This window comes from Solenopsis invicta, chromosome 4 (assembly GCF_016802725.1).
Source record: "Solenopsis invicta isolate M01_SB chromosome 4, UNIL_Sinv_3.0, whole genome shotgun sequence".
NCBI lineage: Eukaryota > Metazoa > Arthropoda > Insecta > Hymenoptera > Formicidae > Solenopsis > Solenopsis invicta.
The window spans coordinates 17,233,460-17,256,641 of NC_052667.1; the positions used below are offsets into that span (position 1 = coordinate 17,233,460).

Consider the following 23,182-nt stretch of genomic DNA (forward strand, 5'->3'; position numbering starts at 1 on the left):
AAAGACAATTGAAAAATTGTATATAACAATTTAGAAAATTCCTACTAACTTTTATACATAATTCTATATATATTAATAAATAATTGTACACACGTATGTATCACGAATTATGCTTTCTACAATTATTTATAGTTCAGTTGTAAAGAAAGTGAAAATAGTGCGCCACTCGTGGCATCGGCAACACGGCTTGGCGAATCGAAACGGAAAAGGCAACATGGTAACACTGTTTGACGAGTCACAAGAAGAGCTATCCTCTTCAAACAGAAGCTATCCTCTTCTGTTTGAAGAGGATAGCTCGGCGTTCTGGGTTGGTTCCCGCGTCCGGTGGGCCAGACCATCGGATAAGGCTTGCGACTGCGAGCACTTCCCCCTTACCTCACCGCCGCGCGCGGCCCAAAATTGTGTATAATATACATATACATATACATATACACACAAATACATGTACAGGATGTCCCAGACCGTTGTATGAGGCTTATCACATTAGGTACAAGGAATTTAGACAAACCAAAAAGTCTAATACCATTTTGCGATATTTTTAATAATTTTCGAGTAATAAAATATTAAAGTCAGCCAAATAAGAGCGCGCGAAGAGACAAGCGGTCGCTCGCCTGAGCCGTAGAACCGCCCAACGCGGCACGACTGTAGAAGACGGTAAATGGCGCGCGGCGAAGAGAAGGATAACTTTACATCGCACCTCTCCTTCATGCTCACGCACCGCGCCAAGGTTCGCTATACACTTGCGATCACAATTATTAAGTATTTTGTTCTTTGTAATATTTCTATCATTTTTATAGCAAAAAACAAAAAGTTAAATAACATTGCAAATGTAGCATCATACTTCTCCCATTAAAGTACAAGAACACAGTAAATATTATCTCTTTAAACAACAGTTCTAATTAATACTATTTGAATCTCACCATTATGTGTAATTTCAAGAAAAAAATTTTAACTATTTACATTTCTTTATACTTTTTATATTAAACATTATAAGATACTCGGATAAATAGCATCATGCTGATTTTAATTGATCACAGTTCCAACGACAGTTTTCATTAGAAATATTTACGTAATAATATAGCACATTGTTACTATAAATGTAAGTAATATCATTAAATGTGATTTAATACAATATTATAAAAAAAATATAAAGTCTAACATTTAAAAATATGTTGCTGCTGTAATTGTGCTTAAATTGATGATTGTAGAGCAAAATATTCTGTTAGAACTGAAATAAATAATTATTTATCGCAGTTGTAATAAAATATTTCGCTCTAAAATCATTAATTATTTTATTTTTCTTATAATAATGTATTAAATTACATTTAATGACATTACTTACATTCACAGTAATAATGTGCTATGTTATTATATAAATATTTTTAATGAAAACTGTCATTAGAACTAAGATAAATTATAATCAGCATGATACTATTTATTCGAGTGTCTTACCGTTTTTAATATAAAAAGTGTAAAAAAATAGTAATAGTTTAAATATTTTTCTTGAAATTACACATAATAGTAAAATTCGAATAGTATTAATTAGAACTGTTGTTTAAAGAAATAATATTTACTATGTTCTAGTACTTTAGAAAGAAAGATGTATGCTACATTCGCAAAGTTACGTTATTTAACTTTTGATTTTTTGCTATAAAAAATGCTATAAATATTAAAAAGACAAATAAAAAACGAAATACTTAATAATCGTGATCACGAGTGTATAGCGTTGACGCGAGCCTCGTCGTGGTGTAGAGGCACAAGGCCCAGATAGCCAAATGAGAACAAAATGTTGACATTTTGCTGTCACGCATGCCACATTTAATTGTAGCAATTTAATGCCAAGGTGCTTCCACAAACTGTCTGTTGTTTTGAAGTCATCAAAATCTTTATTGTAAATCAGCAAACTAACAGCAAATTGTCGTCATTTGTGCGTTACTTTCAATGGATTCTTAGTTACACCAATATATGTATAAAAAACATTTTTTTTAGTTTTTTACCAGATATTTTTATTTTTATAGTTTAATTCGCATGGGTTGTTTCGCATATGTTCTATTTCACTACAATTACGCATTATTTTTTTGAAAAATGCATCGACGGGATTCAAACCTTTCGGAACGGTAACCTAGTACGTTAACACCTGAGCTAATCGCATACTTGTGATATCGTTAATAAAAAATTATATTTAAAGTGAAGGGGATTTGAACAGTAAGAAATTTGCGTGTTGAGTACCGCGCGAACATTCTCATTAGCGCTTTCATCATTTGTCCAAAAATTTTTTTTATCCTTGTTGAGAGGCGATCTCTTGAATAATTTTATTGTTAGATGGCGCTATAGCGAACGCTGCGTACATTAGCGTGGTCTATCTTATGTAGCTCTCTTGCTTCTGCTTGCTTCTCTGCCACGCGGTACGCGCTTGTCTTATTCTTATTGTATAAAATAGCAAATATACTTTCTTTCCTATGACTCGTGTGTTTCCTAAGCATCTTACCCGACAGGTTATGGGCCCACCACGCTTCCACTGCGTGGTGGGCCCATAAAAGGTACGAAACACGTGATAAGTCCGGAAAAGCGTGCGAAAAATAAATAGGTTAGAAAGTACGAGATAGAGCAAGCGCGAGGAAAAATGGTAGACAAAGACATCGTTGCGATAGACAAGCTTAACGACGATAATTTCGAATTTTGGGAATTCGACATGTCCTTGCTGTTCGAGAAAAAGGACATTAAGAATATTGTCGACGGAAACAAGATAAAACCGGTAGAGGCGGATATTGCGGTATGCAGAGCGTTGTGCAAGAAAGATAGTGAAGCTCGCTACTGCATCGCGGCGACGATTGAGCAGCGTTTCACGAAGTATATTCTTCATTGCAAGACTGCCAAGGAAATGTGGGAAAAGATCTGCAATCTTTTTGGAAAAAAATCAGCGGCTCAGGTAACAATGTTGCAACAAAAGTTACATAACCTCAAACTTGGCTCAGACGAAAAGGTGAGTGACTACATAGCACAAGCTCGCAATCTTGCTGCACAGCTTGAAATTACAGGTGATCGAAGCGTTTCAGACAACATACAAACGATAATTATCGAAGGACTGCCATCCGTAAAGTACAGCGGTTTCTTATTTGGCTGGAACAGCAAGCCGCTTGCAGACAAGATGTTACTGAATTTAGAGACAGAATTGATAGCAGCGGAAGTACTCTTATCTGCTCAGGATGAAGAAGTCACGGCGATGACAGCGTCGGCAACAAATAAAAATAAGGTACAAAAGCCATCAGAGAAAAGAGACAAGAAGAAGTTCGAAGGCCAGTGCTTCTGATGTAAGAAAACAGGACACAGAAAATCCGAATGCCGCAAGTTTAACTATGCAAAGTCTAAATATGAAACAAAGAAATCTAACACTTAGAATAAGAATACTAAATATAAGCGTAAGGATAAGGAAGAGGATAAAGAAACAGTAGATGCAGTATTCGTCGCACGGGCTCATGTAGCTGAAGAAAAAAATGATAAAATATGGCTTGCAGACAGCGGAGCGTCTTATCACATGGCTCATGACAAGTCTCTGTTCGAGAACATGAAGAAAGCTGAAATGTCACACATTAAATTGGCGATAAAAGTCGTCCAGTAATTGAAAAAGGCGATGTTAAAATTGAGGCTTTAATAAACGGTAAGTGAAAACCGTGTCGCCTAACTAATGTTTTATGTGTACTGATTTGCGTAAGAACTTATTCTCTTTCTCACAATGCACGGATTATGGCTATAAGATAGAGTCCGGGAAATCTGAGATGAAAGTAATCAAAAATGGTAAAGTTCACACTGTAGCTAGAAACAGAAGAAGATGTGTATAGTATGTGATGGAATTTAGAAAACAAACTGTCGCAGAGACCAATGCAGCGGAACAGAAAACTGAGAAATTACAGCTGTGGCATGAACGCCTTGGCCACGCTAGGTTTACTACAATGAAGAAAGTGCTTGAAAACAATCCTACAATTAACTTGAAGAAGGAGGAGTTGCAGAAATTTAAATGTGAAGCCTGTATTTTCGGAAAATTGAAACGGAAATCGTTTAAGCCTCGAGAGGAAAAGCAGTTCAAACCAGGAGAAATGATTCATTCAGATGTATGCGGGCTTTTTCAGACAGAGTCATGTAACGGCAACCGATATTGAGTTGTGTTCAAGGACGATGCAAGTGAGTATCGATGTATCTACGCAATTAAAGCTGATGTTTTCAAAAAATTTGTTCAATATACAAATATTTTACGCAATCGTTTCAAACAAGATATTAAAAACGGATAACGAGAGTACATTAATGAGCCGTTTCAGAAATTCACTAGAGCATGTGGTATAGAACATCAGACAACTGCTCCAGAGCGTTGTATCCAGAGCAGAATGCTAAAGCGGAAAGAGAAATTTAAACAATCAATGGGATAATTAGATCCATGATTTTCGGTAGGCATCTTCCTAAATATCTATGGTCCGAAGCAATTAATATGGCCGTATATATTCTGAACAGGTCAGCTACTAGCAAGAGCAACAAGTCACCTTTCAAAAAATGGAATGGCAAGAGACCTGATCTATCCTTATTGAAAGTTTTCAGATGTGTCGCCTACGCACATGTACCGAATCAGTAAAGGCGAAAGCTTGATCCCAAAGCGAAAAAGCTGATCTTTGTGGGATATCAGGTAAATTCTGAAAATTATAGGCTGTTTGATCCAACGACGCGGAAAATAATCGTTGCAATGCAAGGTTCGACGAAGAGACATTTTATTCAGTTCCTTCAAAGACAGTGGGAGTAAGAGAAAACAACTGTGCGTTTATTTGTCTGGAAGATGACAACTCTGAAGAAAGAAGAAGAAATAATCAAATGGTTCAGTGTTAGCAGTGACTCGGACGAAGAAGAAGAACCTACACGAGAAGATAAACCCAAGAAGATGATTGAAAGTAACAGAGAAAAACGAGCATTACGCGATCGCACGAAGATAAAGAAATCTGAAAGGTTATGTTATCCACAAGTAAATGTAGCAGAGGCTGAACCAACAACGTTTGGAGAGGCATTGCAAAGTACAACGGCTAAACAATGGAAAAAAGCGATTCATCAGAGATTAGTAGCGCATGAGAAAAATGAAACGTGGTTCAAATCACCAAAACCGGATAACAAGAAGCTAATATCTTGTAAATGGATTTCCAAGAAGAAGGTAACGCCAGGTGAACCAAGTAGGCACAAAGCTCGGTTAGTCGCTCAAGGATTCACACAGCGGCATGGTGTCGATTACATAAATATGTATGCACCAGTAGTACTTTATGAAAGCATTCGCATGCTTTTAACAATGGCTGCTTCAGAAAAACTCGACATGTTACAATTCAATGTTAAGACCGCTTTCCTCTATGGAATATTAAAAAAAGACGTTTGGACGTTTCAATTACCTAAAAGACCTTGGCCAGAAGAGGACCGTATAGTAAAGCTTTGCAAGTCATTGTACGGATTAAAACAGTCTCCTCACCGTTGGAATAAAAAATTTAATGAAGTTCTGATAAAATATCATTTTCAAAAATTGGAAGGAGATGATTGCATATATATTGGCAAGATCGGTAAAGAAAAACTATATCTAGTGTTGTAAATGACGGCCTTGTACTTTGCAAATCGTCGGAAGTGTTACATTATTTCTTACAATTGAACAAGGACTTTGAAATAAAAATATGTGCTCCAAGTTATTTTGTGGGCATTGAAATTGATCGAGATCAGAACCAGAGGTTAACCAAGATCCATCAAGCTACATACATCAAGAGGTTAATCAAAAAATTCAAGATGAAAGAAGCAAAGAAAATTTCCATTCCAGCTGATCCAAATGTAAAGTTATCAAAGAAGATGAGTTCATTGGATGATGCAGAAAGAAAAACCATGTCCAATACTCCATATAGCGAGTTGATTGGATTACTACAGTTTTTGACTTACGTAACTCGATTTGATATTGCTTTTAGCGCTAACACGCTGAGCTTGCAGGATACTTGCAAGATCCAGGACCCGGACATTGGAGTGCAGCAAAACAAGTGCTGAGATATTTGAAGGAAACATGTGACAAAGGAATTTAGTTTAACCAGGAAACGCCAATACGTAATTGTATCTGCTATTTAGACGCAGATTTTGCAGGAGATGAGGATGAACGTCGTTCCACTTCTGGATACGTGGCTGTCATGAATGTACTTATGGCCTGGAAATCTCGTCGACAGAAAATTGTTACATTATCAACTGCGGAGGCCGAGTTGGTGGCTACTTCACAGACAGCACAGGAAGCTGAATGGTTGAGACAAATGTTGGCTGATTTGTACGGACTTCAAGAAGAGGAGGTTGACCAAATCAAACTACAAGTAGATAACCAAGCTACAATTTAGCTGATTACAAATCAGGTTTTCCATCAGCGAACTAAACACGTGGACGTTAAATACAAGTATATAGGCAAAATAGTTGAGTCAAGTAAAATTTTTGTCGAGTATTGTCCCACTGAAGATCAATTAGCTGATTTGTTCACTAAAGCCTTACCAAAGTCTCGGTTTAATAAATTAAAAAAACTGTTAAGTATGCATCCGAGATCTTAGTCGGAGTGTTGAGTAGTGATAGCTCGAATGTGATATTGATTTGAGATGGCGCTGTAGCGAGCGCTGCATGCGTTAGCATGACATCTAATGTTCCTTCTGTTCTTTCCTTGGGTTCCGCTTCGCTCTTTGCCACGCGGTAAGCGCTTATCGATTTTACTGTATCTAATAGCAAATACACTTTCTTTCCTAAAATTCGTGTGTTTTCTAAGCACCTTACCCAACAGTAGCAGTTACCAAGATAAAAATTAATAAAGTCGGTGAATGAGTGCATACCTTCTCTACCTACTGTGCGCGGAAACCGCCTAGTGGTCCTCTAGCCAGGAGCAGGCGGCACGGCGAGAGAAAAAAGGAACGAGATGCTCAGAGCTGGAATCTTACGTCGCTGGCCGGTAGACATTGCTGCTTCTCCCTCCTTACTGCGCCGCGGGTGCTACTGACTTGGTAACCGACGGACGGTTTCCACGTACGGTGAGTAGGGAAAGTACGCGCTCATTCGCCGACTTTACTAATTTTTATTTCGGTAACTATTGCGAATTTTGAAAAATGGTAAAGGACTTTTCTTCTCAGTTTAACTTGTTTTATCAACCCACGAGAGTATAAATGAACTCTACCAAATAACCTATATATACATATATTGTAAACAGCAACTTTCTAATAATATTTCAAAAAGACATTTTAGATTTTTAGTAACCTTTCATTTTTTTGCCAGGTTTCAAGTGCAAAAATTGTGGACATTTTGCTACCCCCAAAGATATTTTAAATACTGCAGAAATATTTCGCAATTTTTATGAAATGTTTTATTTTTTCAATTTTTGACAGTAAAATTTACTTCTTTTATATCTGAAAAATTTTAGTGCTCTATGAGTAGGGGAGAATGGGGTAAGTCGGACCTATTTGCAGTTTTCTATAATGTGCAAATAAAGCCTAACCGTAAAAACAAAGATGCTGTTGGAAAAATAATATAATTTCCTTCATTTTTTATTTAAACCATTTTTGCGTATTTTTCACCTGTGTTGAACTATAATGGAAAATGTAAAAATGCATGTTTTCCAGTTTGATTTGGAACTATTCGTTCTAAACTTCCATTTATATCGGCTTTTAAATAAAAGTTTAAAAGATTTTAATATATTTTTCTTAGTATTGAATAAAAACAAGCAGTTTGACAGTATAAAATAAAAATGTTATCAAAAACAAAACAAACAGTTTATATAATTAGACATTCCCCGGTTATGTTATAATGTTATTATTATATAATTAAAATTGAAATTAATAAAATTCAATTATTTCGAGTATGATGACTTATATTTTAATGATTTAATATTTCTAGGACCAAATTTGGTCGGCTGATAATCAATGGTACGATCAGGTTGCAATTCTGATTTAAAAGTCCGATTTAGACATGAGTTCTTTTAAATTTTGGAACAAATTTTACAATAAACCGCAAAAGTGATTACAAAAAAATTGATATTTTTTTAATTTTGCACTCTTTAAATCAATTACCTTTTAAAATTTTAATATTTTTTAAATAATAATTTTAAAAAATTTTCTTTTAAAAAATTTTTACAGATGGCTAAAAATACACATCGCATATATTCTATGAATGTTGTAATAGAGAACTGTCAAACTGTTGTCACACTTTGGGTATAAAGATTTTACATTATAAATTGCATCCAAATCTGCTTAACTGTTCATTTAAATTAAAAAAGTCCTATTTGGGACACGGTCCGATTTAGCCCACTTTCCCCTATACATATGATTTTTACATGGAAACGAAATTTCTTAAAACAATAATTCTTAATAAATATTTAGGGTCATAATTAATTTACGTGGCATAAAAGGTCAAGTTACGGCAATCCAAGAAACGCCATTCAATCCAACGTGGGTTAACATCTCATTAACAACAATAAAAGATTTGGAAGTTAGACTACGATACGCCACCAAAGTAGCATCTTACAGGATTCACGAGTTACCACCAAAACATGTAAAAAATGACGAAGTTACTGTTAATCCATGTTTAACTACTAAAAAGTTGTTCAATCCCTTGAACATTGACGAAAAAACAATTCCACCACCAGGTAATTAGGAATTTAAGGATCAAATAATATAAATACGATATATTTTTAAAAATATGATATATTTTTTTATCACACAATTAATTGTTTTGGTGAAAATTTGTTTCATAATGCATTTTAAAATGTTTAAAAAATTTTTCATATTTTATATTTATGAAGTAATTTCAAATTTGGATTTGCATCCAAGATAGGCGCCAAATATGAAATGTACTATAAGATAAATATTTATTGTTCCCCTTGAGGTTACAATTTTTTTTTACAAAACATGATACGTTTTTACAAAACGTATTACTTACAAGGAAATGCCGCGAACTGTAAAATACAAAATGAGATAAACCATGTTTATTTGAAAAAAAGGGGGGGGGGAGCGGGTATAAAAAGTGTCAGAACGTTTGAGTGCATGGGCCTTCGTTTCAGAGAAATTTGTATGTGAAGCATTCGTCGCACGATACTGTTGCGCGGTAGGTTAAAGCGTGAAGCGTGGTGGCTGAGGATTAAGGCGCACGCTTCCTATTTTGTCCTCGGTTACGTGAAGAGAGGTGTTCAAAACCTCGCAGTGTCAATTTTTTTTTAGTAATAGCTATATTTATCAATTGAAAATAATTCTTATTATTCTTAGCAAGATATTAATCGTTATGTATTATTCATTACATGAAGCAAAATGTAATAATTAGAAAGTTTGCATATTTATTCAAGTTTATTTATTTATTTATTTTTATTCACTATACAATTCTGACATTGCTATAAAATGTTGTGGGTGAAAATTTACGTAAAAAATATTGGAAATATTTGTGTATATATATTGTTTCGAGGCATAAGATTCAAATAAACTGAATTTTTTGTATCTGCGTTAGAAAAGATTTTTAGAAAAAGGTAAGGAAAAGGCGCCAATGTATGTGTTTGCGCGCACCTTATTTAATTTAACCTAAGTGTATTTTTTGTAAAAAAATGTATGAAATCTTTGAATTGTGCTAATTATAAAAAGAATATATTGCTCTTTGAAATAACTGCTATATTTACGTAAAAATAAATATCTTAAATTTAATCCAATCTAAATGTATTTTTTCCAAGAAATGTATAAAATCTTTAAATTATAAAGAGAATATATTGTTGTTTGAAATAACTGCTGTACTATTTTTAATGAAATAAAATGCAAGTAATAGTATCTTTATTTTTTAAATAAAACCCAATTAGCGGTATCTTTAATTTATTTTTAAATAAAATTCAAGTGATACTGTCTGTGTATTTCTATTGAAACATTTTTCTGTTCTAACCTAAGTGAATGTAGTTACAATAATTTAAAAAAGTTTTAATGAAATATGTAACATTTAAGCCTGATCTACAATGTGCTCTTTGCGTTTTGTCTTGTCCTTTTTGCTTTTTGTTTTGTGCTTTCTGCTTTTTGTTTCCTTGCTTTGTGTATTTTTGTCACACGAAGCCGAGAGATATCGTCATGCACAAAAGGCAAGGATTTTTCTACACAAAATTAGCAAACAATTCGCCAAAAGCTTCGTTTACTTGTATCTCAGCTTTATTTTCTTTATCAGACATATTTTTTATCAGACTATGTTCGATTCACCACGATACCGTGGTTGTATTTAACCTAACCAACATGTTTCTTTGTCTTTGTTGTCCGAGATAAAATTTGACGAACTTCAGAAAAGACAAACGACACGTGACAAAAAACACGATTGTCGGTAAAACAGTGCGCGAAGAGACAAGAAAGCAAGAGGCAAAAAGCAAGAAATAGGAAGCAAAAAGCATATTGTAGATCAGGCTTTAATCTCAAAGAATTAAAGAGGAAACAGAAATGAGAATGTTTTATTAAAATAAAAAATTTTTAAACTACAAAAACTTGGCGCTGCTAAATAAAAAAAGCAATGAAAAGAATTGACATAAAAAAAATGAGATAAATGTTTCACTTGTAAGATATGTGTTATAAAAGTAATAATGCAATACTTTGCGTAAGTTAAAGATCAAGTTTCTTTAACATTTAAGTAATATTTAAATCATTATAATTTTTTAAGTAACTATAACTATAACTATTATATTTTACAACATTTTATTTAGATTATATTTACACATCTAGCAGCGCCAATTTTTTGTAGTATAAAAATTTTTTATAATAAAACATTCTCATTTCTGTTTTCTCTTTAATTCTTTGAGATTAAATGTTATATATTTCAAAATAGTAGAGAGAGATATTTTGACCGTTGCTGTATTAATACAAATTGAACAAGAATGCCTTTTAAGATCGCAGCTAAGTCTTCATGCTTGTATTGTTTGTGTGATTTTATATACTTTCCTCAAGTTCAATAAACTGCGCGTCGAATTAATTTTCAGTCATAACACAATTTTAAATTGAACAAGATTAAGTAATATCACATATTATTAAATATTAACCTTTTTTTCTCCTGAAAATACTGTAAAAAAATTGTTGCAAAAAATATCACTTCAGCCAGAGTTCGAACCTGGGACCTCCTGAATCTCCGGGGTGTCTTAGTCAACTCGTTATGAAAATTAATTCGGCACGCAGTTTATTGAACTTGAAGAAAGTATATAAAATCACACAAATAATACAAGCACGAAGGCTTAGCTGCGACCGCAGAAGGCATTCTTGTTTAATTTGTATTTATATATTTTATTGAAACTTTTTTAAATTATTGTAAATACATCCACTTAGGTTAAAACAGAAAAATGTTTTAATAGAAATACACAGATAGTATCACTTGAATTTTATTTAAAAAGGAATTAAATCGTTATTTAAAATATAAAGATACTATCACTTGCATTTTATTCGTTAAAAATAGTACAGCAGTTATTTCAAACAGCAATATATTCTCTTTATAATTGGCGCAATTTAAAGATTTCATACAGTTTTTAGAAAAAATACATTTAGGTTAGATTAAATTTAAGATATTTATTTTTAAGTAAATACAGCAGTTATTTCAAAGAGCAATATATTCTTTTTATAATTAGCGCAATTTAAAAATTTCATACATTTTTTAGAAAAAATACACTTAGGTTGAATTAAATAAGGTAAGCGCACACACATACATTGGCGCCTTTTTTTAACTTTTTTTGAAAAGGTAATTTTGTACTGATTTCACGCATTTTGTAGTGTTCAACAATATTATATATTTTTTGTGATAAGTCATGATTTCAACTTACAAGTAAGATTATAAAAGAAATTACTGTATATATATACAGGGTGTCCGGGAACTAGGGAATCTATCGCTTTGAGAACATAGAGAAGATGAAAAGGGACAAAAAAGTTTTATACCATTTTGCGATAATCGCTGTAATTATCAAGTTATAAAATAAAACGTCTGAGCCCCTGTATATATCTTATAATCATCCACTTATACCCCGAATATCGAATTGATGTCAAATCGACAACAAATCGATATTAAACAAAATCATGAAAAAACATTAAAAATCTTGATAAAACATTATATTATATTATTACTGTTATCAATAAATATCGAAATATTATATCATCGAAATAATCTGAAAATATTTGAGATTTCGATGTTTAACAACCAGACAAAAATTGCATAAAATATGATCAAAAAAGATGAATAAACTAGGGTTGACGATTTCATCCGAATCTATGGATATCCGGATATCCGAGTATCCGGATAGTGATATTATCCGGATTCTATATCCGAATATTTCGGATAGAATATGAAGATCCGGATATCCGAATCAATCCGGATTATTTTTTTTCATCTTATCTAAAAAGTTTACAATTGGTATAAAAATCCGGATCCGGATTTGAAAATTGTGTTACAAAGAGAACGAAAAGTACCAGCTTGACATTGCCAGTGTCTGTTTATGTTGACACTCACACTCGCCGTTCGAAGGTTGAGCTCGCTAACACGCGGCTTTGAATTATCATTGTCTGGCAGCGTTATTGGCATTTAGAAAACGAAAATCTACTTATCAGTGTTTGAGAAGTGTACTATGTCAAAGAAGAGAAGTTGGGTATGGCAATATTGCACGGCTTCCGCAGACAAGCTTGAATATCTCAGCATACCCGCATCATCAGCTGGATCTGAAAGAGTGTTTTCCACGTGTGGAAACACTGTAACTATAAAAAGATGTTGCCTTGATCCTGCCAATGTCGATGTTCTTGTCTTTCTGTTCCAAAATCGGAATCTGTTTAATTAACTTGTTTAATTGACCAATTAAAAAAATATTATTAATTTATGAAGTTATTATTATAAAACTTCTATATATTATGTTTTTGTTCTATATATTATGTTTTCGTTCTATGTCAAGAAATAAAAATTTATCTTTATAATGAGATCTTTTTTCTATAAGAATCATCTGAATAACAAACAATTTAATGGTTTGGATCCGAACGGCTTCAAATTTGGATCCGAAAGATCCGGATATCCGCTTCAATCGGATATTTAATCTCGGATCTATCTCTATCTCGGATATCCGAATATCCGGATAAACGGATAATCGTCAACCCTAGAATAAACGTCAAATCGATATCAATTTGAAGTATTATTTCTCTCTGGGACGCACACACACGCCCGGGACCTCTGCTTCCGTTGCAAGCTATTCGTTTTTATTGTATCTTTTCCCTTTCTTTATTTACATTTTCCGACGCTCCCTCATTCACCCCAAAATGTAATATAAGATAGTGTTATACTCAACAAGACGAGCACACAGTTACTTGCGCAAGATCATTCGTTTGCATGATACGAAATGAACAGACACTCTTTTACAAAAGAAACTGTAACTTTAATGGTAGAACTTTGTACAATTAAATCGTGGCGGAATAATTAAAAATATCTATTGACAGCTCCACATTCCGAAACAGAACAAAAGCCGCGCGTCTTCTATCAGATCGATTAATCTTCCTTAGGCCAGCTTCTCAAGTTCGGCTGAACGGGCATAACAATAATTTAAATGATACGTATTTGACAAATCTTCTCTATATACATTTGTTGTTTAGAAACACAATTCAGAATTATATTAATTTATGACGATATACAAATAGTAAAAAAATCGCAATTTTTAGATATACGATTCAAATAAGAATAAATACTATTTTTATATAAAATATATAGACAATAAGTGTTCAACTTATTGTAAGTAACTTTTTAAAAAAATTGTTAAATATTTGTGTCTAAATTATTTTATATAAAGATTCTGAAAAATTGTATAAAGAATACTGAGACAAATTTTCACCAGGTTAATTAAAGAGAAACTCTTAAACTAACAGCAAAATTTAAAAGAATAAAAGATATAACCCAGCAAACACAGTTACATAACAGCAATGTTAATAAAATAAAATCGAAAGTAACACGCAATATAACATGCGCGTTACATGTAATGTCCATGTTAGTTGTAATTTCCCATTCATAAGAAAAATAACAGTTACATAACAGTTGTATCATATTTGTTATACAGCCTTGCCGAAAATGTACGATTAAAACCGATAAAAAAAAAAGTAATCCGAATCGATCGGGATTTCTGCACCGAAAATATAGTATTAAAACCGATTGAAAATAAAAACCTAATCGAAACTCAGATAGATTTATTAAAACAGAATACATTAATGTAAATGTAATAAATGCTTAATTTACAAAAAACATTTCTTGTATCTTTTTCGTTAACAAGGATTATAAAAAAAGATTAAATTTGAATTAAACATTTCATTTAAGTACAAAATTAAATAACAATACAAATTGTTATATACACATAAAAATATAAAATTTTATATGGAACAGCGTTCCACACATACACATCATGTTTGAAAAAAGTGAGAGCGAGTATTCGTCTCGAGGTTAATAAGCAGCTCCTAAAAGTCTCACTGAAGTATGAGCTGGGGAGTCAGCCGCCGTGACGCCTAGATATAACGCATGTGGCCGCACTCGACTCACGAGAAAATCTCCCACGGCGTGGCCACCTAGTGGTGGCGCCAGAACTCACTTGTTAAATCCATTTTAATTCAAAATTACAGAATTTTATAAATTATAATTAAATCAAATTTTAATGCAATGTGACATGTTGAGACGCTAACAATTCTTATGTACCATTTTTAAATAGATATTTTGATGACAATACTATAAATCACGTTAACAAATTTGTAAAATTGTCCGAAAGCTATGTTTTTCTTTGGCAATTAATAATTCTTGACAACCGTCAAGAAAAAAATAGTTTCCGAACAATTTTACAAATTAGTAAAAATGATGTACAATGTTATTTTATCAAAATAGCTTTTTATTTAAAAAATAGCACGCAAGAATTTTTAGCATTCACTTCTGGCCTTTCAGCATATCATTTCTCGCTACTAATGTCAGGATTTTGAAACGTGGTCGCTGAGAGTATTTAGGAGTCTTAATGCAAATGAATTAAAATTTTAAAAAATTTATATATTATTCATTACACTTAAATAATTCACGAAAGCGATATTAAAATCAATTACGATTCGTATATAATTAAAACCGATTACCTTTTAATCCGCTCGTGGATTGAATCGATTAAAACAGATTAAAATCAATTAAAAAGGATTCCGTTTTAATCGGTTTTAATCGCACATTTTTGGCAGGGAGGAGTCGTATTAATAATTCAGTTTTATAACAGTTATATTATTAAAATAAAATGTTTGTTATATAAACCTAATAAACGGCAGTTATATGACTGTTATAAGTTATTGTGTTGTAATATCAACAATTCAATTTTACATAACTACAATATTACTAGAATGTAAAAATTCGTTATATAACGTGACACACACAAGTTATATAACTATTATTTACTGTGTTTGCTGGGAAGTAACATTCTAATTTCTTTATAATTGAACTGTGTAGGTCTTGGTACTCAGGACCAGTATGCTGTTGGCGATTTATCTGGAAAACTTCAAGACCGAAAAGAAGGATCGTATCACAATAATATTCTACCCGGGAGTGCTACGCTGAATGGAATTTATTGGGATACATATTTGCCACTTTCTGGAATCCACAGTATTGTCCACAGATCTTTAATTCTTTACAAGTAATTAATTTGTGAAACTACACAAGATAAATAACTTTAATATATTATTTCAATTATTTAATATATTAATTCAATTATTATCATTGTTTTTCTTATCTAGAAAAATATTTTATGTAATATTCCATATATTCCATTTCATAGAATTTTATAAGGATTTATGTTGGGTACAATAGATTATGAATTTGCATGCAAGCGTACTATGCCTTTCACCATGAAACGTACGCAAAAAAGCATCCGTCTTTAATAATACTCGTTTTTAATATAACATGATTTTTATTGTTTATATATTTTATATTATACAGGGCGTTCGGAAACACTCTGTATAATATAAGATAAGAGAAAATTTATGGAATGAATCTAGATGTTAAAATAAGACAAAAAATAACAAAATTTTGAGTAGACTAGCTTTATTTTTTATTGTTCTTAATTTTTGTTTCATTTTATCACCTAGAATCACTTCTTAAATTTTCTTTCATCTACTACTGAACATTTTGTACATGAAACTATTGAAATAAAATGAAAAATCTAGTAATTTACAAAATTTTATACGATTTAATTTTTAATATTATTCTGCAACAGTTATTTTTATTTGTTTATCTTATTTTACTAACTTAACATAAAATTATAAGATAAATCAATTAATACATAAGATAAAGATACATAAGATAAAAAATTAAAATAAGAAAACAGCAATATTTAATTTGCATATCTGAAGTTATACTTTAAAATTATTCAACTTGTAATTATAAATAATAATGCATTGCACACTATCATGAATTAAGTTATTTTTTAAAAGTAAATATTAGACGAGAAGAAGGTATTATGGCTGCTCCGGACATTATGATTACCCTTATTGTCTTCATTATTAGGTAACGAATTCTAATGATTGCTTATGGAATTATTTGTTTAGTGGCCCATTATTTTTTAATGGCATTAATATATGTCAACCCAGGTAGCATGAAACATTGCGGAAATATTGCAGCAACGTTGCAATATTGCCGCATTGTTTCATGCTACCTGGGAATATACAACAGCAGATAGTTATGATAAAGCCTTTTTATTTTTGAGCATTTAGAAAGCCTTGACAAAATATACTTCGACATTCAATTATACATACTTCCTCATTCTTTCTAAACTTAAGACTGGGTTATCACACGAATATATGTACTCAAATGTCTTTTTAATATTTTTATTTTTTATTCAGCTATAAATATTTCCAGCAAAGTTATTCAATAGCGTAGTATTTTCGATATGCAGCTATCTAATCGGCCTCATAATGTAATATGGATACCATCGAGATTTTCATATCAAAGAATTTTATCGATAAATCGATTGAGAATTGTATTCAGGAACATATTAGAGATATCATTCTATCTTTGTCAGTTATCAATTATTAAACGAGGATAAAATGCATTTGAATGCAGAGATTTGCACACTGTCATTTACTTTGAATCTATAGAATGTTATAAATCTGTTAACCAGTACTTTGACGAATATAATCGTTCAAGTTTTAATATTAAATATTGCTATTGACCAAGTTAAAATAAAAATAGATGCCATATTACCCTCTTCTCCTCTTATATTTAAATTTATATTATTTAAATACAATATTAATGTCATAGTTATAGTAATATATCAATATGCATTTTCCATGTGAGATATATTTCATATTTATTTTATATTTTTTCTTATATTTTACATATTTCATTTTTTTACATTGGAATTTTAGGGTGTTTACGATAACTAACCGGATCTCGGATTGGATTGAACAATGGTACTCAACGTAAGTATAGAAAATTTCCCTAGGCTAATCGGATTGACGATTGCTGTCTCAAATGTAATCCGATTGATGACGAAAGCGTGGAGACCGAGAAGCATGCTTGAAAAGTAAGTCTCTTTATTTTTTTAAATAATAACACAAAAAATCAAAGATTAAGTTAAAAAGAATGATTTGAATTTAGATTTATTGTAATTTTTTTTGTCTAAACACTGGATTTCGTTTAAATTTCTGTCTGTAAAAATTAATTAATCTATTCTAAAGTTTGTGGTTATATCGGAAACAAATCAAAATTAATAAAACAATTATTAATTATTAGGTACATATTAAAGCATATAATATTTCAAGCATATCATATAGAATTCCTGTTTATTATAAACTCAGTAAAAATAACTTTGAAATTATTCAACTACATTATACATTAATCAATATTAATTTATATGTTAAAAATCAATAATGTATCTGAAAATGTTTTTTTTATTCTTTTCCAGATCGTAAATAAACTTCAACTCCAAGAATAAATAAAAATTACTGGAAAATGGATTGAAAGGGCATTATTGAACATTATCAATTTGTGCTAACTTAAAATTTGTAAAATCTGCTATTCTTTGTTAGTTGTTCATTAGAGAGTAATAATATAAGAACGGAATATACATAAATAAAATTAAAATAATTGTATGCATATATGATGCGTATATTACATTTTTATATTATTACTCTCTAATAAACAACTAATAAAGAAAAGTAGATTTTACAAATTTTAAGTTAGCACAAATTGATATATTATTCAATAATGCCCTCTTCATATAAATCCATTTTCCAGTAATTTTTATTTATTCATAGAATTGAAGTTTATTTACGATCTGGAAAAGAATAAAAAGAACATTTTTAGAAACATTATTGATTTTTAACATATAAATTAATATTGATTAATGTATAATGTAGTTGAATAATTTCAAAGTTATGTTTACTAAGTTTATAATAAACAGGAATTCTATATGATATGCTTGAAATATTATATGCTTTAATATGTACCTAATAATTAATAATTGTTTTATTAATTTTGATTTGTTTCCGATATAACCACAAACTTTAGAATAGATTAATTAATTTTTACAGACAGAAATTTAAACGAAATCCAGTGTTTAGACAAAAAAAATTACAATAAATCTAAATTCAAATCATTCTTTTTAACTTAATCTTTGATTTTTTGTGTTATTATTTAAAAAAATAAAGAGACTTACTTTTCAAGCATGCTTCTCGGTCTCCACGCTTTCGTCATCAATCGGATTACATTTGAGACAGCAATCGTCAATCCGATTAGCCTAGGGAAATTTTCTATACTTACGTTGAGTACCATTGTTCAATCCAATCCGAGATCCGATTAGTTATCGTAAACACCCTTAACTATGGCTGCCTCAATAAAGATATTCCACGTTTATGTTCATACTACACTCATATTTGAAAGTGTAGTGTGAACATAGACGTGGAATATCCTTATTGAGGCGCCCATAATTAAAATCCCAACATTAATTATGTGAATGATAACATTAAGTAACAAAAAGTCAATATTTTTTTACATTAAGTTTAATAAATCATTTTTTATGTACTTTTGGTTAATTAAACACTTAGGCGTGAAATGTTTTATTACATTATGCTTTCAAAAAATCTGATATTAAAGTTGCTAAAAATCACAATTTTGGCTTTTTTATGATTAATAACTCTGAAATAGGAAGTGCAACTTTTTCAAAGTTTGAAACAAAAAATCTAAATTACTGCTATAGAATAAAAAATAAATCAAACAAAGATAACTTTCAGGTTGTACAGTCGCTTGCATTATAGTTGCGACACTTTTTCTTCGATGGTTTTTGGAATGTTGTTTTGCTCATCGAGCGGTGAACGTAATTGGCTGGATCCACAAGTAAGAACCAATCATGTTCTCAGCTCTTGTTATAGTTGCGCGTTCAGAAACGCATCTAAGAAAAAGTGTCGCAACTATAATGAACACGACTGTACACCCAAAGACTTTGATTCTGTCCATGGGAAAATTTTTCAAACTGAGAAGTCACCACTTTCTACATATTCGCAGTTCATGATTAATGAAACGACTAGAGCTTATTGGTTGTTACGTTAATCATGAACTGTAAGTATGTAGAAAGATAGCGACTTTTCAGTTTGAAAAATTTCCCCATGGACAGAATCAAAGTCCTTGGGTGTACCTAATCTCACTGAAACTAACTTAATCTATGCACCTGTTTAGAAAGAATCTCATTTGACTATGTTGCAATTGACCACAGTCATTCACAGCTCTTGGATTAGTTAATTAGAAAATTTTAAAGACATTAAATTAGCCAATTAACGCCCTTGGCAATCGGATGTCATCCATCCGTTCATAGGTACAAGGGCTATTTTTTAATTAACTTTTGATAACATTGTACAAAATTCCTAGTTGCAATACAGAAACCAGTTTTTGCGCAATTAAATTGATAGCACTGTTACCTGTATCCCCATCATAGGTTGGAATTCCATTGTTAATGACAGTGAAGCAGCGAGAGTGTAAACATGTCGACTACGTTCGAGGGGAAGAAAATTTGTGGCAACTAAAGCCATCGTCCACACGACACATTCTTCGATGAATTTCAGCTGCGTTATTCGGTCTGCAAAAAGCAAATAACAGAATGCACTTGCACTTGGAGAGAGAATAAAACGTATGTACACCCAAGGACTTTGATTCTGTCCATGGGGAAATTTTCCAAACTGAGAAGTCACCACTTTCTACATACTCGCAGTTCATGATTAATGAAACGACTAGAGCTTATTGGTCGTTACGTTAATCATGAAGTGTAAGTATGTAGAAAGATAGCGACTTCTCAGTTTGGAAAATTTCCCCATGGACAGAATCAAAGTCCTTGGGTGTACAGTCGTGTTCATTATAGTTGCGACACTTTTTCTTCGATGGTTTTTGGAATGTAGCCTTGCTCATTGAGCGGCAAACGTAATTGGTTAGATCCACAAGTAAGAACCAATCATGTTCTCAGCTCTTGTTATAGTTGCGTGTTCAGAGACGCATCTAAGAAAAAGTGTCGCAACTATAATGGCTGTGTTCCGTTTTTACTGGCAGTGCAGTAAATGTGACGTCATGACAGTACACCCAGCGACTTTGAATCTGTCCATGGGGAAATTTTCTAAACTGAGAAGTCGCTATCTTTCTACATACTTACAGTTCATGATTAACGTAACGACCAACAAGCTCTAGTCGTTTCATTAACCATGAACTGCGAGTATGTAGAAAGTGGTGACTTCTCAGTTTGGAAAATTTCCCCATGGACAGAATCAAAGTCCTTGGGTGTACACTGTCACAACTGTTCCAATATTACTGCATTACTGCCAGCACTGCTATAGCATCGTATTTCGGAACAGCATAGTAGCCATATTGCACTGTAGCTACCTCACCTTGGAAGCTGCAGTAGTCACAGTGGCAATATGGCTACCATTCATGACGTCATTGATGTTACTAGATGCTGTCGCAGTGCGCTGCGTACCAATAACGGAACGGATTTTTCACCACTGCCAGTACTGGCAGTTATATCGGAACACAGCCAATGAACACGACTGTACTTCGCACTTGGTGATAGATTCAATCGTAGTTGATATGTTTACACACTCGCTACTCTACTGTCACTAACAATGGAAATTCCGACCAATGGACCTCAGTGAAGTTAGCCGGGCAAATTCAACGTATCAAACTTTAATTAATTGCATTCGTTTGGTGGTCGTTTGGTGGTCTTTAGTAGTCTAGTCCGATCGTTTGGTGGTTAGTCGTTTTCCTGTAAAATAAAGAAGTAATTTTCGGTGTGAAGTTAGCCGGACAATTTTTATTTTTCAACCGATTTAACTCAAACAGGGCTCATTCGACGCGGAATCGTTTGGTGGTCACGAATATCGCGATGAAAACGTTTGGTGGTCAATCGTTTTCCCGGAAAATAGAAGAAACCGTACGCTCACGCCATGGGTTGCATGAAAACGTGACCTAAGCCGTGTAATTTGGTGGATAAATATTATTTTTCAACCGATTTAACTCAAACAGGGCTCATTCAACGCGGAATCGTTTGATGGTCACGAATATCACGATGAAAACGTTTGGTGGTCAATCGTTTTCCCGGAAAATAGAAAAAACCGTACGCTCACGCCATGGGTTGCATGAAAACGTGACCTAAGCTGTGTAATTTGGTGGATAAATATTATTTTTCAACCGATTTAACTCAAACAGGGCTCATTCGATGCGGAATCGTTTGGTGGTCAACTGTTTTGTTGAAAAATATATGTACAAAACCCATAGGCCCACTTTTTTGTTCATAAACGATTCGTTTCATTACGAACGATTTCAAAAATAGGTACCCAGGACGCGATGTGAATCAGCCAGTAAGTTATTGCTCCGGCCGTCACGATATATTTTATCATCAACTCGTGTGCAATTATGCGTGCTTGCCATACAAAACAATGCAAATTGGAGTACAAGTGTGTTTTTCATCATTTGAGAAGCGATACCTTTCAGAGGAAGATATATAAATCAAGTAATCCGATATTTATAAACTTTTGTTTCGACGTGTTTCTTTCTCACGTTTTGAATATGGTTATTCGTACATTTACACTTTGACTTTTATTGGCAAAAGACAATTTGTTCTACTCCGCTAGTACTCCTATTCACAGTATTCCGTTAACATGTTTTGTCGTAATCGCGATTTTGATATCGTTGACTCAAGAATGTAAAAATTTATTGATAATAAAGATAATTAACAATGCACCGATACAGACATGACGATTTTTTTTTCAGAAGTACATTGGATATGCTACAACCTGCTGATCGTTATAATGGGATTGTATGCCAGTATAACACTGGATAAAATGGACAACTTAAAAGACAGCTAAGGTGCAATGTCATTTCTGTCACAGAACGAGCAACACTTTGTGGTGGCTGATAATGACTACAGTGGACAGACTCATTGTTTGAGGATGAAAATGCTACTATTGTTACACTATACGAAGATCCAGTAAGTTTGTTTTTATTTTCATCAATGTCTTATATGGCATGTTGCACTAAACAGTAGCATAGCTATACCACAGCTATATTGGTCTAAGCAAGCAAGGAACTGTCCGTTACTTTCTATAATCTCAAAAAAATTAGTAAATTTGAGCTCGATGTATAGGTCCTCTTTTCAATTTTGTTAAAGCTGTTTTAATGTATTAAGAAAAATGTTTAAAATGTTTAACTCCATCTCTCTGTTGTATACGAAGGGCTCACTTAGATTCTTTTGGTGTTCTTATCAATAGAGAGTTCTGTAAAGAGTTGTGAATGTTAGTGGATTAGTTTACACCGTCCGTTTGATACGCGTACCAAGTAGTACTATATCCATATCAAATCCGTATTAAATATCTGGTTATGCCGGTGTAAATCCAGTTTTGATACGAATATATGGTATAGTACGCGTATCATACGGACGGTGTAAACTAATCCACTGACATTCACAACTCTTTACAGAACTCTCTATTGATAAGAACACCAAAAGAATCTAAGTGAGCCCTTCGTATACAACAGAGAGATGGAGTTAAACATTTTAAACATTTTTCTTAATACATTAAAACAGCTTTAACAAAATTGAAAAGAGGACCTATACATCGAGCTCAAATTTACTAATATTTTTGAGATTATAGAAAGTAACGGACAGTTCCTT

General features: G+C 32.4%; 1 protein-coding gene across 2 annotated transcripts in view; it reads left to right on the forward strand.

Annotated features, from left to right (window-relative positions):
• Window positions 1–23,182, forward strand: part of LOC105197011 — a 255,685-nt gene that overhangs the window by 47,639 nt on the left and 184,864 nt on the right. For both annotated transcript variants that reach the window (XM_039447795.1, XM_039447796.1), the window contains exons 6-7: window positions 8,394–8,659; window positions 15,490–15,673. In XM_039447795.1, the coding sequence (XP_039303729.1) occupies window positions 8,394–8,659; window positions 15,490–15,673 (450 nt within the window). The remainder of the gene's footprint in view (window positions 1–8,393; window positions 8,660–15,489; window positions 15,674–23,182) is intronic.